At 54.1% G+C, this 15,927-nt stretch overlaps 2 protein-coding genes across 4 annotated transcripts; both read left to right on the top strand.

The window, feature by feature from the left end:
- Positions 1 to 1,319: 1,319 nt before the first annotated feature.
- Positions 1,320 to 4,524, top strand: PSMG3 (proteasome assembly chaperone 3). Of its 3 annotated transcripts, none has more exons than XM_080556104.1 (3): positions 1,320 to 1,489; positions 2,089 to 2,306; positions 3,981 to 4,524. In XM_080556104.1, the coding sequence occupies exons 1-3, from the start codon at positions 1,366 to 1,368 to the stop codon at positions 4,131 to 4,133; spliced, it is 495 nt and encodes a 164-aa protein (XP_080412230.1). In that variant the 5' UTR covers positions 1,320 to 1,365; the 3' UTR covers positions 4,134 to 4,524. The 3 variants fall into 3 exon arrangements, with proteins under 3 accessions (XP_080412230.1, XP_080412231.1, XP_080412232.1); XM_080556105.1 differs by lacking the exon at positions 1,320 to 1,489 and adding an exon at positions 1,776 to 1,902; XM_080556106.1 differs by lacking the exon at positions 1,320 to 1,489 and adding an exon at positions 1,846 to 1,969.
- A 1,758-nt stretch (positions 4,525 to 6,282) lies between these two features.
- Positions 6,283 to 14,452, top strand: TMEM184A (transmembrane protein 184A). Its single transcript, XM_080556103.1, is given in 10 exon segments — positions 6,283 to 6,501; positions 6,503 to 6,523; positions 9,109 to 9,333; positions 9,762 to 9,927; positions 10,823 to 10,913; positions 11,008 to 11,083; positions 11,641 to 11,732; positions 12,110 to 12,279; positions 12,367 to 12,564; positions 12,684 to 14,452. Coding segments are annotated over 10 exon segments (1,329 nt in total). The 5' UTR covers positions 6,283 to 6,462; the 3' UTR covers positions 12,935 to 14,452.
- Positions 14,453 to 15,927: the final 1,475 nt, after the last annotated feature.

The raw sequence follows: 15,927 nt of genomic DNA, 5'->3' as shown, positions 1-15,927 counted from the left end.
CAGAGAAGGTAGAGCAGGAATAAACTTCTTTATGAGTCAGGAGGCTTTACTGACAAGAGCTGCTATTATCTCTGTCAAACAGGCGAAGCCTCAAGTGATTGTGGTAGGCAAGAAATAGGAATGCTGGTTTTTCGCAGTGCTGGAAAACAGACTATTTGCCAGACTGTGCGGAGTGCCAAAAAGGTATCAAGCCTCTCTTTTTGCGTTAACCACAATAACCTGCTCTATCAGAAGTTTTTTCCGTGGACCTCTGCTGCTCTCTAATGGTGCCTTAAAGCATTCTCAGCATAAAGTTTATGCGCTCGTCCTAGAATTTAGTTAAAAGTTTTGCTTAAACTTTTAATACAAAACAAAAATATGAGGTCCTGAAGAGTGATCGTCTGAAGAGGTAACCCAGCATTCAGGCTGTTTTTCCTGCAGCCATAGCTGGGATATTTTGAGTCTGGTATGAGGAATGGTAAAGAACAGCTAACAAGTAGAAATGAAAGTTTAGATGTATTTTAGATGCATTGTGCACAGCAAATGCAGAAGTCCAGAAAGTTGCAAATCTCCGAGAAAACCCAGTTTCCAGAGATTTGTATAAATTGGCCAAAATTGTTACTCATAAGTACTAGCAATTCAAAGGAGGAAAGGAGAAAAATCCTAATTAGCACTAAAATAACTGTATGGATGTAACAGAAATTAAATGTTTGTATGAATTGCTCATAGTATATAAATATCTTTTTGCATGCTTCACATACATGCCGTTATCTCCCATTATAGCACAGGTGGGCAGGAGCTACTTGCTCGAGCCATATGCATTTTGCTCAGGAACCAAGAGCAAAGGGGGCACGGGTTGAAGGGTATTTTAGTGGTGAAAACTATCCTGTTTGTCCCATCAGCAGTGAACCCAGGCGTCCCACTGGTGCCGGAGGAGGACAGGACCCAAGTGAAGGTGGCCGTGAGAGGATGGATGGCCCCAAAGGCTCTGTGACAGAATGCCTCCCCTTTGCTGAGCTGCCCTGCATGCCTCAACCACCCAGCACTACACAGCAACACCCAGCTGCTGGGCACAGACACACCGTGGGTAAAAACTGAAAGAAAAAAAATAATAATAATAAAATTAAAAAAATTTAGCGGCCTCCCTCCTGCCACCAGGTCAACCCCGTCCAGCCACACACGCAGGGCAGTCACGGACGGGTACACCCCACTCCCTCCTACATTTTCAGCCGCGATTTTCAGCGAAAAACGAGCAGAAAACACCCGAAGAGGGCTTGGGGGGGGGGGAGCTGCCCGTGAGGGGAGCGAGGGGGGCGCTGCAGATGGCGCCGCCCTGGGCGGGCGGCCCGCTAATGGCGGCCCCGCGCTGAGGAGACGGCGGCGGCGATGGCGGCGGCCCTGCGCCATCTCCCCGCGCCGCGGGCGGCTGGAGGGAGGGGAAAGGCGCCGCTTCTGTCGTGGCTGGGCGGGCCCGGGCGGAGAACGGCGGCGGCAGCGAGGCCTGAGGAGGGTAGGGGCGGCGGAGCGGGGTCTGTGCTCAGGCTGAGCCCGGGGAGGGGTGAGGGGATGGCGGGCACCTCCCGCAGCGAGGGGCCTGTGGGGGCGCAGCTCCGCTCCCCTCTTCTCTGAGAGATGCGATGTGGGGGGGGGAGCGAGGGGGCATCCTAAAAAAATACATAGTTTTGGGTAGTTATTGTCGGTGTTTTTGTCGCCTGCTTGCCTGCCCCCCCAGTGCTGAGGCCTGCAAGGTGCGGGGGTTTGGGGGTCTCCCCTTGGTGGCAGTAAGGGTGAGGTACGGCCGGTTCTGCTTCGTGCTGCGCTCGGTGGGAACAGGTCCAGTCATCGTTAAGCTGCGAGTAGTGTGAAAACCTATAAACAGCAACTTGTCCGTGTGGGCGCACTTGGATTTCAGCTTCCTGTGAGGCGCGTGTGGACGCTGGGTGTTGACAACTGTTCCTGTCCAGGCTCACCGCTTCGCCTACACCTCTGGGTGCTTTTATGCTCTGAAATCAACTTAACCTCGGTCTACCAAGTGAATGAAAGGATTTCGGCTTTTTATAGCCTGTGGTCCGTGTTTTTAATCTAATGTTATGTTATTGTTTTCTGCAGCAATGGCAGCAAATCCCATCGTGACGTCAAAGCAGCGAGAGGAAGTGGTACGCGGGGTCCCCACGGAGGTGGTGTGCACGGCGTTCTCCAACTCCATTCTTGTGGTGGTAACGCAGTATGGCAAGCTGGGGACGCTCGTCTATGTGGACCCCAACACAATAGGCGACAACATTGGCAGGCCTTCGCTCACCACAAAAGTGCTACTGGGCAAGGATGAGGTAAGAACAGATGCACAGCACGCTGGCACCAAGGCAGAGGGGGAAATGTAGTAGGTGGGGCTGCACCAGTTGCCAGGGAGTTGATGAATCACTGTAGTTAAGCGGTGTTTGCATAGTGGTAAAATTAATGTAAAAATCTGTTCCGAAGGAAGAGGGGTTCATCAGAAAAATATGCACATTTATCTGTTCTTCAGCATAAGTTTAACTAACTGAGTGGTTTGGGGGTCTGGTATTTTGTATCCTACAGGATATGGGTTGCTTTGCAGTGTTTATGGCAGGTTTGATACAGCTGGTGTTGATTTAAAGGTTGCAAGATCAAACATATGGCCTTCGATAACCTTTTCTGGGTTTCAGTTCCAATAAATTTAACTTTTCAAGTCTCTTCTCTTCCCCCCAACCCCCACCCATGCCAGCCCCATAATGGACTTTAGTTGCCCTCTCCCAAGTGTGCTTGCCAGCACCTGCCCTTGATAAAGTTTAATTTGTTTTGCTTCAACAAAATGAATTTTTATCGACTATTTCACAAAGCTGGAGAGAAAGCAGAAGGAAACGTATTTCGCAAAGCGTCAACTAGTCAAGCATTAAAACAAAAAGTTATAGAGCTACAAAATTATGAGGCTTTCCATCAGGACTGGAGCTGTCAAATATTACTTACTAGCCTAAACTAGAAAAACTCTAGCAACTCGGGTTCCCAATTCTGTCTGCAGCTTCTCATTATGGAGTTCTCATTCTTCAATAATAGCTGCCTCTCCTAGATGGGAGAACCTTTGTTTTGCTAGGTGTGACATCTGCTAATTCTGAACAGCACCACCTTCAATCTGTTTTTTGTCTTTTACTTTGGAGATGGGAAGTGCCTTTGTATACTTGGTTACATAGTATTTTTAAATAATTTTACCAACTTAATCAATCTAAACTTTAAGAAAAGGCTTTTTAGTTTGCTGGTTTCCTGCTTGTTATTCACATCCCCATTTGGGATGGTACATGCTTCCAACACACAATGATAGCTAAAATCAAGCAAGCTCAGCCTTTTAATAAATACATAACGATGGTGTCAATAAAACCTAGACAAGCTGGACATTCTTGTTCAAAAAAAAATCATTAAAATGATTATATCCCTTTTCTTTGCTTCGGCCTCACCATTTATTTCTGTTTTTCATTATTCTATTAAAATCAGAAATACATGTGTAAAACATGGCATGCAAAGACTGTGTATGTAACACCACTTTGAGATCTCTAAGAATTGCAGAAAACAAGACAGCTTTCTTCTCTGTCTTTCTACAAGACAATAGCAGAAGAAAAGACTCTCCGCACCAGCTTTCCAGATTTTCCAAACTGGTGCAAAACTTAATTCAAGTGCAACTCCTGTTAAGTTGTTTTAGGGTGGGTTGAGCATCTGTCACTCTCAGGTCCAAACTCTTCCATTTTAAGATAGTTGAGAAAGTGCTTTCTAAAATGTCCTGTACCATGGCTTGGCTTTGCTGACCAGCCAAGCTGCGTGTCTGTTTCTAATCATGCTGGAACTGTTCAGCAAACTGATGTTCAGTCTGAGTCCAGTATAGACAGGTTCTCTGTGTGCTCCACAAACGAGTCATTGCAAGACTCTTCCTCTCGTAACGCACGTATGAGGGCTCTCCCAGCTGTAAGAGTACACATCTGTATACCTTTGCTTTTCAGCCCCTCGTCCATGTGTGTGCCAAAAACCTGGTGGCGTTCGTGTCTCAGGAAGCTGGGAACAAACCTGTTCTTCTCGCCATGGCTTTAAAAGACAAGACCATGGAAGGAATACAAGCTCTACGGGAAGTGATCCGAAGTTGCCAAGTGTGGTGAAGTTGTACCATCTGGATTCAAGGAAATGATCTTGAGTCCATGACTCATCACCACTTTTTTAAAAGGACAAAAAATGAAAATGATGGAATGTCTTTGTGCTGGTTTTGGACATACTGAGGAATTTGATGAATTTTTCTCTACTGTGTAGAACGTTTGTGGGTTTTATTACTGTGACAGGTTTGCAGTCCATATAGTCAGTGATGAGACAAGCGCAATTGTCTCAACATACAAGAGAAATTTTATTTTTATCACTTTGGGTGGGTTGTATATTTGGGAAACGTGGCTCTGCATTTGTGTCCTGAGGAGTGATAGATGCCAAGCTCTGTAGCTACAGTGTACCGCAAAGGGGAACACCCAGTGCAGAGTGAATAAAAGAAACATTGATGAATCTAATTTTATGTGTTTTCTTTCTTACTCTGTGAAAATCACTTCAATTGAAATACGAGCCTCGGTAACAAATCAGCAGCAGTTGCATAATAGGAAAGACTTTCTTGACTGTTTTTTTTAAGGAAATGACTCCTATATGACTGCTTTTGTCCGTATGTCAGGCCCTTCCTGATGTTTTCTGAACCCATTCTTTACTTTCAGTCAAATTTTAAAGAGGTGGATAATCACACTGTTCAAAGTTTGCGAAAGCTGATGTCAGGATGGCAGAAAGGAACCCGAATTAGTGGTGAAAAAAAAGACAAAATATTGGCTGTTTACCTATCATGTGTTATCAGCGTTTTAGAGAGGCAGCATGTGCGTAGCTCTGGACCACCCGCAGCAAGCTGCCCCTTTTCTAAAGCACCTGTCAGAGGAGACGTGAGGTCAGAAGGACTTGTGGGGGTTACACAGCGGTGTGTCTGCCAAGTCCGTTGAAAAAAAGTGGTGTTACATGAAGTCATGTGAGTAAATGCAACACTTAATACCACTTATATACCACTTAATAACACTTTTGCTATTTGCCTGGAAAGCACGTTTGTTTTTACCTTTTCTTTGAACAATTAACACTAAGTAGTAAATTTTTAAGTAAGCTATTACACACTTTTGTCACTTATGAACTTGACTGAGTAGACAGAGGCCAGGTCTTGTATTTAAATTCTGGGCAGGAAAGACCTGTGTTGTGTTAGGAACCACTGATATTAGCACAGCCGTTCCCTGTGTAGATCCAGTTGCAGGATCATTTCTGTTGCTAAAAGATCCCCTAAAGGTAGAAAAGCAGAAAACGAACTTCAAAAGGACTCCCTCTGTAGTAAGGGTTATTTACAATATTTAAAGGATAATGAGAAATGAAAGGTTTTTTAAAAGTACATTCAAAAGCTGCAGGCTTGCAGCTGCCCTTGACAAGAAATTTCATCTAAAAATAGTTTTCCAAACTGTGCTTCCAAGAATCAAAGATTTGCATCTGTCAGAACTCCAAATTTTCTCTCTTTTACACTTTTTATGTTGTTGCTCCAGGAGGGCTGAGAGAGGCATGTGGAATTTGTTAATGCTGATCCTGGTTTGCTAATAGAGATTCTTTTCCATTACAAAATTCAGTGTATTTCCTGGTTCGTGGTACTCCTACGGTGTCTGTGGGTCCAGCAACTCGTGGAAAGTGTATGTTAATCAGCAAATTGAATGTAAATCACATCTTCCACTGTGGTGATAACGTCAGCACACAGCTGCTGTGCCCTGAAGACTTTGAGTGTCGCTACCTGAAAGCCAACCACAGGTTAACCACCGTAATTTCCTGGTTCTCTTTGCCACCAGGTCTGCACACAGTGGCAGGCAAAGAAAGGACGTGGCAATCTCTCCCATTTGATACTCGGAGCCACAACAGACTTATCTGGCTGCCTTCCTACGGGTGATAAATCAGACCACGAGCAGTTGGCCCTTCGACTTTGCTCTCTTATCTGCAGTAAAGCTGGGGGAAGGCCTGCCCCAAAAAACAGCCACGCGAGCCTGGCTGCTTGTACAACCAGATGTCTGCCTTTTAGTCATCGTTATCCTCCAGGAAAGATTAACTCCCAACTGCAAGGAGAACTGTCTTTGCTGCCCGGGCAGGCGGCACGGCGCTCACCCACAGCCACGGGCCGCTCGTGGGGCAGCAGCACCGGAGCCTTCCGTGTTTGCTTTCCGGGCGTGGGTGCCAAGTGGGGCGGACTGGAAAGGTACGTTTGGCAGCTTTTCCGCAGGAGGCAAAGCCCTACCTGCTGCTCCAGCCACCCTGGGGCCCAGGGAAGGGGCAGAGGGCTGGGACTGAGCCCCCCGGGGCTGGCGAGGGTGCGCGGGGCTGGCGAGGTGAGGGTGCCCGGCTGGGAAGGTGCCCGGAGGAGGAGTCTTGTGGTGGAGGAGGGCGCAGGGGATGCGGAGGCAGGTGCACGGCAGGAGGCAGCCGAGGCCGGCTCCCGGAGGAGCCCCGCAGGGTGAGTGGGGCCCTGGGATCGGGAGGGGGGTCCCGGTGGGCTGCTGGGGGTCCCGGTGGGCTGCTGGGGCTCCCCCAGCGGAGCAGAGGCTGCCCCAGCCATCGTCCCCCAGCACCTGTGGGTGCAGGTGGCAGGGCAGAGCCTGCAGCAGGAGCCCTGTGCGTGCATCACCCACTGCTCCGGGTGGGCTTTGAGGAAGGCTCGGTGCTGCTCTGCCTTATTTATGGGCACGTGCTGGAGGTATTGCTCCTGGCGGGGGCCGCGGGGGCTTCTGCTCCCTTCCTGGCTGTCCCTGCCCCACAGGGCTGCCGCCAGGGTGGTGTTTGCATTCTGCAAGGCGTCCCGGCTGCAGGCAGCTGGGGAAGGATCCAGCAGCCTGTCGTGCGAGGGGGATCCCGGACAACAAGATCCTGCAGGTGGTCTGCCCCAAGAAAGGTGTCACTGCCTGTTGTGGTTTTTTTTTGGCTCAGCACTCCCTCAGCATCCCCAAATCGCAGGGGGGCTGTGCAGGGCAGGTGTCTGCGTCTGAGCACAGCCCGGCTGGATGCGGCACTAGCGCCGTCCCGTTGAGCTGAGTTTTGGAGCTGGAATTACCCTCGCACCTCCTGGCTGCCTTTGTTTTGGAAGCAAACGGGCCCTCGGCTGCATTGAATTGCCCGGCTACCTTGCACGGCTGGGATCTGATTACCAGGAGCTGGGAGCCCTGGCTCCGAGTGGCACGGAGGCTTTTGTTTTTAATGACTTGCTCCGACGTGCTAAGAGTTTTACAACGCGGGAGAGGCTGCCAAGGCCGGCTGCTGGTGCCGTGGTGCTTGCTCCGCAGCCGGGCTGTGAAAGCTAATAGGAGGCAGCACGGCCTGGGCCAAGCATCCGCGGCACGGCGCCGGGCTGAGAACAGAATAAATGGGGCTAGCGATCAGGAAGGGAGCCGGATCGTGCCCTGCCCAAGCACAAAGCTTGGGCAGAGGGTGAGCACTGCCAAACCTGTCGCAGGGCATCCCCAAAAAGCACGGGGGACTGCAGGGAAGGGGACCCAGCTCATCTCTCTCCCTCCTCCCTACGCCTCCAGCTCTCCCCGGCCTCCAGTTAATGTTTACAAGGCAGGTCCGCTCTGTCCAAAGAACAGATCCCTCCCTGGGATCCTGCTTCCTGCTGGCCGGGGCAGGGTCACCACGGCTGCACGGAGCAAAAAACCCCGGCTCCCGCCGCCTCCGTGAGCCCTCGGCCGGCCGCCCCGCCGCAGGTACGCCGGGACGAGCCCTTGGGACCTCGCCAGCCCACGGCCACCCAGCCCGCCCCGAGCATCTCCGCTTACAGGCGGCGGGAGGTATTTTTAGGGCTGTTGATCTGACACCAGCTGGGTTTCCTCTCCTACCAGCTTGGGGTTCGGGGAGAGGGCGAGCCAGGCGAGCTCCGGCTTTGGGTTGGTTTTTGTGTTTTAAGTGGATCGAGGTCATTCCCTAGCAGGCTTATCGAGAGCAGATATTTTCCTGCTTCTCGCCAGTCCGTGCTTACAGGTTTTCCTCTGGGTGATAGTTACCGAGCAGCTAAAATCTTTGTTTATTACCAGCACGCCGAGGAGTGCCTGTGTTGGTAGAGCTCCGCTCGCTGCTGTTTTTTAAACCGCTATTGTTATACTTGGGGAAAAAGCAGCTTTCCATAGATTAGCACAAAGAGAGGCCAAACACGACAGTTTGTGCATCTGTTGGCCTTGAGATATGATGCTGCCCTATAAATAAAAGCGTATTATTAGGTTGGTCCTTGCTGTTTGGAGCTGCAGGGTACACAGCGCCCTGCGTGTCCCGGCCACCCTCTGTGCTGGGAGTGCTTGGGGCGAGCGGCTTCGGGGAGGGCAGAGCTGCCCACGAGGATGCTGTGAGGATGCAGGAGTGCTCCCGCATCCCCGAAACTCCACCAGGACCCCCAAGATCCCAAAAAGAATGAGGCTTGCTCCCTGGCTGAACGTCAAGTGATGGCGATGCCAAATGTCCAGCCCCTTGGTAAACCCTGGGGTTTGCCCCTAGCATGTCACTCATGAGGAAAGGAGACAAATTTCAGGGGGGGGGGAATGACACCACAAGGGTCTTGGTGTTCTCCGGACTCCCAGGGAGGTGACGATGTGCATGCACTGTCTGCAGGGATGTCAGGGGCCTGATGGCTTCTTGTTAAGGGGCTGAATGGGGGTAATTTTAAGCCTTAAGTCTCTGGCGCCTGGTGAAAAAAGGTCCTGAGCCACAAGTGTGCTCCCAGGAGCACAAACATGGGCAGATCTTTCCCTGAGGAAACCAGAAGGAGCAAGGCAGGTGGGGAAAAGCAGACATTTCAGGGGACACAGGGAGCGGAGACACCCCCTTGGAGACACAAGGGTCCGCTCTTGAAGGACGTTTGCGTTGTCCTGCTGGAAGCAGCCCTGGCCACGGTGAATCGGCTGGCTTGGGTGAGGGACCTGCTGGAAAAGGCCTGGGGAGGAGAAAAAGTCACAGGCAGTTTGTCCACGCTGCGTGGGCCGGGAAACCTGCTGGGACCTTCCCCCTCCCCAGCTTACCTCCATCCTGCACCACTCCCTGTGCCTCTCCCTCCTGCAGATGAGTAATGCCACCCGGGCCGTGCCCTCTCCCACGCCACCCGGCTCCCCAGGGCCCAGCACGGTGACCAGGCTGGCCTCGGCCACCCCTTCCCCAGCCCTCGCCATGCTGATGACCGCCCACAACGACTCCCAGGACGGCCAGCAGCTCTTCCTGACCACCACGGCAGCACAGGTCATCTCCGGCATCTTCGTCTGGTCGGCACTCATCATCACCTTCCACCAGGTACGGGCGGGACGGAGCCGCGGCTCTGCGGTAACGCTGGGGCAAAGCTATCAACTGGCACCAAGCTCGCTGCAAACCATCGCCCCGGGTGGGTATTTCCTCCTGGGGCTGCAGGGGATATCTCTGCCTCGGGAGCGTGGACTTTGCCCGCGTGCTGCCGGAGCTGGGAGAGGCGCAGGGCATCAGCAGCGCCCGCAGGCAGCTCCCAGCAGGGAGCTCCAGCACGTGTCCCCTCCAGCGCCCCAGGCCTGCGCCTTTGGGGCACGCAGCCTTGCAGCACCCCGCCAGCGGGCACGTTTTGGGGTGCTGCTGCTGATTTTAGATCCGTGCTGCTGGGGGCTGCCCTGGGGTGAGCCACTGCTTCTGAGAGCCAGCCTCAGCTCAGGCTCTGCCATCGCTGCGTGCAACGGGCACGCTCTCCTTTGCAGATCTACACGCACCTGAGGAACTACACCGTCCCCAAGGAGCAGCGCTACATCATCCGCATCCTCTTCATCGTGCCCATCTACGCCTTCGACTCCTGGCTCAGCCTCCTCCTCCTCGGCAGCCACCAGTACTACGTCTACTTCGACTCGGTGCGCGACTGCTACGAAGGTGAGCGCCGGGCAGCCACCTTGGCAGGGATGCTGACGGCAAAGCAGGACTCTCCTCCCCCTGACCCATGTCTCTGGAGCAGCCTGGGTTGCATGCAGTGCCAGATCTCCACCATTTTCACTTCCGACTCTCTTTCCTCCACGTAGAGGTTTCCCCCTTCCTTCCCCATCAGCAGCAGGGAGAGAGGCGGCCCACGGGCAGACACCTGCAGGCTCAGAGGGAGCCCAGCATCTGGTCATGTTCCCAGGAAGGGTTTTCTGGCTGCCTTTGAGGTAGCAATGCAGTTTTTCTAAAGGTACACTTACCTAAGAAACTGGGGAGTCGGGATGTTTTGAGGTGCAAGGGGAACTGTTGAGAGCTGAGGTTGCCGTTGCACCGGGTTGCTTCCCCCCAGGGCACGTGTAATACTTCAGGTTTGGAGCAAGAGAGCGTGAACCAAAAAGTGGTGGGGCTGTCCAAGAAAACTGTGCAGGGTCTGCTCCTTGCTGCCCACCAGCTTCTTGTGCTACCCCTTGGCATTGCTGAGGTCCTTCCATGAAGGGCTCCGGCCATTGCAAGGCTCCTGGGCTTGTCTGGGTGCGCACAAGGGCCGGCTCTTTGGGCACTGCTGGGACACACAAGTGCCACCACGTGCTCTGCGTGCAGGGGCTTTGTGTACACAGCAGAGCTGCTGCGTCTGCAGCAAAACACACTTACCCTGTACACGTGGCACGGCGCGTCTGGCCCAGATGGATTTGGCCTGCTGGTGGCCTCCCACCCACCTGGACCGGAGTCCCAAACCCTGGTGCTGTGCCGAGGTGGATGAGAGGACGTCTGAGCAGGGAGGGATGGGAAATGTAAGAACCCCCTGCACCTCCACCAGCCCTGCTGATCGTGCCTGCCCTTGCCTTGCCAGCTTTCGTGATTTACAGCTTCCTAAGCCTGTGCTTTGAGTACCTCGGTGGGGAGAGCACCATCATGACGGAGATCCGAGGGAAGCCCATTGCGTAAGTGGTGGCGCACCACGAGCTCCTCAGCCTTTCCTCACCCACTTCCCCCATCCAGCTACCCCAACAGCATCTCCTCGGCTTCTACTTCCAGGTCCAGCTGCTTCTACGGGACCTGCTGTCTTCAGGGCATGTCCTACTCCATCGGGTTCCTGCGCTTCTGCAAGCAGGTGGGTACCCGGCGGGGAGCATCGCCTCCGCTCCCCTCTGCAGCAAGGGACGAGGGCTCTCCTGGCTGCGTCTCAGTGGGTTCCTTACCCAAGGAGAAATCTTACCCGAGATGCTCATTTTTTTTCCTCCGAGGGAGCAGCTCTGCCGGCACCTGGCCAGCAGCAGAGCGCAGCGCTCACTGTCCTTGCCTCTGACTCACTGCTGAGTCAGGGTCTCCTCCCACTGCAGAGCTGAGATTTTTATCTCTGTCCAGTCCCAGGTTAGCTGGACGGCTCCCTCACTGCCCAGGGCTGCGCTGCAGGGATAAATCCTGGCACTGGTCTGTCCCTGAGCCAGCCAGTCATCTGCCTCGGCGTGGCTACGCTGCTGTTTGTGAGCGCTCGGGGGCACAGCCCTGCTCCCTCCTGTCTGCTGGTGCTGATCTCAGCCCGCAGCGCTGGTCGCTCCAGAGATGGAGAATTGCTCACCCCTGTGTCCTGGGAGCAGGGGGCTTGGCTGTGGTGGGGCTGGGGGGGGCAGGATGGCCCTGAGTGCACGGTGTCTCTCCCCTGTGCAGGCCACGCTGCAGTTCTGCATCGTGAAACCTCTCATGGCCATCGTCACCATCATCCTGCAGGCGTTCGGGAAGTACCACGACGGGGACTTCAAGTGAGGATGCTTGGTGGGGCTGGGGAGGAGGCACCGGCCTCTGCTGGGGGAAGGGAACAGGCTGGGTCCCTGCCCCATCGCAGGGGGCAGAGGGGACGGGGTGACCTGCCAGCCCTCCCCAGGCAGCAAGGCCACAAGGAGCCCAAAGCGCCCAGGAACGGAGACTCACTGACCACAGATGAGATGGGGATGAAACGCTCAGGGGCCATCATACAGTCACACAAGAGAAAGTGTCAGCAGCCCCTGCTCCCCCACTTCCCATTCTCTTTCCCCAGCTGGGCTGCCGTCCATGGCAAAGCACCTCCCACCCCCTGCTCCCCTTCTTCCCCCTGTGCCTCTGGCTGCGCTCGCTGCAGCAGCCTGCTCTCTCCCCGCAGTGTCCGAAGCGGCTACCTCTACATCACCATCATCTACAACTTCTCCGTCAGCCTGGCGCTTTACGCCCTCTTCCTCTTCTACTTCGCCACCATGGACCTGCTGCGCCCCTTTGAGCCGGTCCTCAAGTTCATCACCATCAAGGCCGTCATCTTCCTCTCCTTCTGGCAAGGTGGGTCCCCCACCCTCCTCCTCTCGCAGCACCACGCAGCCCAGGGGTGCAGGACCAGAGCTGATCCCTCTCCCTTCCCCTGCGCAGGGACGCTGCTGGCAATCCTGGAGAAATGTGGGGTGATCCCCGAAGTTCAGATCATAGACGGGAAGGAGGTGGGAGCTGGGACAGTGGCTGCTGGCTACCAGAACTTCATCATCTGCATTGAGATGCTCTTTGCTTCCATTGCCCTGCGCTACGCGTTTACCTGCCAGGTGTACAGGGAGAAGAAAGAAAACACAACAGGTAGCTCTTCCTCTCCTCTTCCTTCTTTCATCTAAGGAAAAGCGTCACTGCAGCCTCAGAGCACTCGGGCTGTTGCTCATCTGCTGTCCCATCACCCTCCTGCTCTCCCTGTTTTTCAGCAAACCTCGCCCCGATGCAGAGCATCTCGAGCGGGCTGAAGGAGACCATGAGCCCCCAGGACATCGTGCAGGATGCCATCCACAACTTCTCGCCCACGTACCAGCAGTACACCCAGCAGTCCATGCAGGAGGCAGAGCACAAAGCGCCGGGCGAGAACGGGCACGTGGCCTCCAAGGCGGAGGGAGCGAGCGGCAGAAAGAGCAAAAACATCGAGAAGAGAGTTCTGATCCTGTCGGACGACGAGCTGTAGGAGAAGTCAGAGGGGACAGTGACACCGGAGAGGCTTAAACCCATGGAAGGGGGACCGTCTGGAGGCTGAGACAACCTGGTCTGATCGGGGTGCTGAGAGGAGGAGAGAGAAGCCAGGAACTCTACTCAAAGGGCAGTCCCTTGAAGGGAAGATGTGATAACCCAGGGAAAGGTTAAATCAAACAGTGCCAGCTCCTGCCGTCCCGTCTCTGCTGGTGTTAGGGACCGGGCTCTTTGCTCTGTGGCTGAGCAGCCATGTGCTGAGCTCAGTGCTTTGCTGCCAGGGTTTGGGTGCCAGCCCCGTGCCCGTACCCTGGCTGGGGTCCCCAGCGAGCCGGGCACCCCGCCTGTGCCGTTGGACGGACTGGCTGCCCTCACCCTCCTCCCACCTGCAAGCAGCGCCCAGGCCTGAGAGAAATGCTTTTCTCAGCACGGTTCTGCTCTAGTTTTGCCTGATTTGGGTAAAAAATGATCTCAAGGGCCCCGTGGAGAAAAGCAGAGCAGGAAGGTGACTTCACTTCACCTCAAAACCCGGTAATGTTTGAAAGACATCATGCCTTATTTTTACATGTTTTCCTCTCTCCTCCCCCCCAAAAAAGCCTATGGAGTCACGCAGGAGACCTTTACAGGGGAGGAAAAGTAACTCATCCTCCTCTCCCTCCAGATGGGGATGCAGCTGCCTGAGCAAGTCCCCCGGGAGCAGCAGTGGGACCTCACTCGGACTTCACCACGAGGTCTCGCAGCTGCGTTTCTGAGAGCTGCTGGTGACAGAGGCACTTGTTTATGTCTAAACCGACTTATCTCTAAGGGGATCAGAAGTTAAAAGGGATTCCAGCTTCCTTATCAGAGGCATTATTAGGGAACCAGACTGTGACTGGTGGTGGTAGGAATGCACTGACCGGGAACTGTCTGTTCCTCCTAACCCCTCTATTCCATATCCCTACCCCTGCTTGCAGGAAACAAGTGCTGCGGCCAGGCTGGACCAGACACTGGATGCCGGGGGACCCGGGGAGCTCAGCAGGGCGAGGGCTCCGTGAGCCATTTCCCAGATCTGACAAACTCATTGCACCCTTGTCAAGATGCAGAGAGGCACGCAGGGCTGAGCCCAGCCAGGGTGGCGGTGGCAGGGATGCGCTCGGGGCAGGAGTGCTCACAGGGAGGATTTTCTCTGTATCCATGATGGAGAGCGTGCCTCCTTCTGTTAAACTTCCTCTCTGATTTTATTTTTTCCAATTTCTATTCCCTTGCTGTTCATCAGATGGTCCCTGGGAACTTAGTTGGGCTGTTGTTTGGGGTGGGAGCTGAGTAGTGGAAGGACAGGGACAAATCTGGAGCTTTCGATTTGCATGGCAAACAAACCTCTGGGTAAGGCTTATAGCCGTTTTAGAGCTCCTAGTGTTTTGTTGTTTTTTTTTTTTTTTTTTTTTTTCCACCTGCTCCTGAGCTGCAAAATGTAAATTGCAAGATGAAATTATTTTATTTATGATTTTTTTTCTAATAAACAGCAATTTCTACCATGGATTGAACAAGTGTTTTCACTTAGGTCAGCGAGCAAAGCCCACACTCTGCTCATTCCTGCTCTAATGCTGATGCTCTCAAGCTCCGCATCCTCCCTGCCCCTCGGTGCTGGCCCAGCAGAAATACCTGCACACGCAGCATCCTCCACACTCTGGCATTCCCGCAGGGATTGTGCTCATTTTTTTCACTCCACAAGCGGTGTGTGCCCCCCTGCTTGCACTGCACCTCTCCTAAGCTGCAGATGCAGCAGTTCAGAGCTGCCGAGTCCTCATCCGCTGAGCCAAGCCCAGACTTCGGCAGCAACAGCACAAAATCTATATATTATTATCAGAGAAAATCTTATCGTGCTGGAAGCCTGGAGTCAACACGAGCAGCCTATGGCTGAGCCAGTCTTGCAAGTCCTCTGCTCTGGAGCTCCGCTGCTCGTACCTGCCCAGCCGGTGAGACCGCTGCCACGTTTGGTGTCACCAGGTCTGTAAACAAGGGCCACGTGCTTGGCACGTCCAGGTGCCGGAGCAGGACCCCACTGCCTATGAAAAGCAGCGTCGACAAGGCTGCCTGGCTCTGCCGCGTAGCCGTCACCAAAGCAGGACCGTCTCTCAGCAAACATCTTGGTCTGCGCTGCCCCTCCGGGATGGAGCCTGCTGCAGCTGCAGGAACAGAGGCTGCTTCACCTCCCGGGGCGAGGACAGACTGCAGAGGTGACGGTGGGGCATCTGCCAGCGGGCTCGCAGCCGCTGAGATACAGACTCGCACAAGAACACAGCGAGGAGCGTAGTTGTACTTCATTGCACAAATGATCGACTCCAGCACGTAATGGGCTGCATTCATTGCTTTTGCCAGCAGGTGCAATTCCCACTGCAGACGGTAACAATTGCCTATTTATGTCAAGCCCTGATTACTGTATTATATGTAAAACAGGTCTTTCTTGCAAGCAAAACACGGAGAGAAAAAAAAAATAATAAAAAACCAGCTGTGACTCATCCGAGTCAGCAGCGCGATGCCAACCCGAAGGAGCCGTGCTGGGCTGGACCCCAGCTGGTGGCCATGCTGTGCAGCAGCAGGCAACGCGGCTTCCTCCAGCAGGCTCGGCCTCCTGCTCCTCCAGAGCCTCTCCGAGAGGGGAGAGAGGCTCACGGCTCCCCCTGGGCTCTGCCCCTGCCCTCAAACCCCTGCAATGACGAAATGCATCCGCATAGAGCCGAAATACCCAAGGCGCCTTAGGTGGCGTGAGTCGTCTAGCAGCCATGCTGCTGTGCTCCTCTGGCAGGATGCCTCCTCTTCCTCTACAACAGGAGCGTGGAGAAAGCTGGAGGCAAAGCTGGGCCCTGCCAGCAGCAGGCTCTGGTGGTCAGCACGGCTGTTTTCCACGGACACGGCTGGGCTGGGGTACCCGGTCCTCTCGGGGCCCATCCTGCCCTCAGCACCCACAAGAGCAGGGGCTGACCATGCTGCCCTCAGACCGTGCACTGCAAG

Source organism: Anser brachyrhynchus (genome assembly GCF_964034855.1).
Source record: "Anser brachyrhynchus genome assembly, chromosome: 15".
Taxonomy (NCBI): domain Eukaryota; kingdom Metazoa; phylum Chordata; class Aves; order Anseriformes; family Anatidae; genus Anser; species Anser brachyrhynchus.
This window is presented reverse-complemented; position numbering and strand designations above follow the sequence as displayed.

Coding starts and splice junctions, on each gene's coding strand:
- PSMG3 (XM_080556104.1), top strand. CDS start 1,366: ATGGCGGCGGCCCTGCGCCATCTCCCCGCGCCGCGGGCGGCTGGAGGG. Junction 1,490..2,088: donor GGCAGCGAGGCCTGAGGAGG/GTAGGGGCGGCG, acceptor TGTTTTCTGCAG/CAATGGCAGCAAATCCCATC. Junction 2,307..3,980: donor TGCTACTGGGCAAGGATGAG/GTAAGAACAGAT, acceptor TTTGCTTTTCAG/CCCCTCGTCCATGTGTGTGC.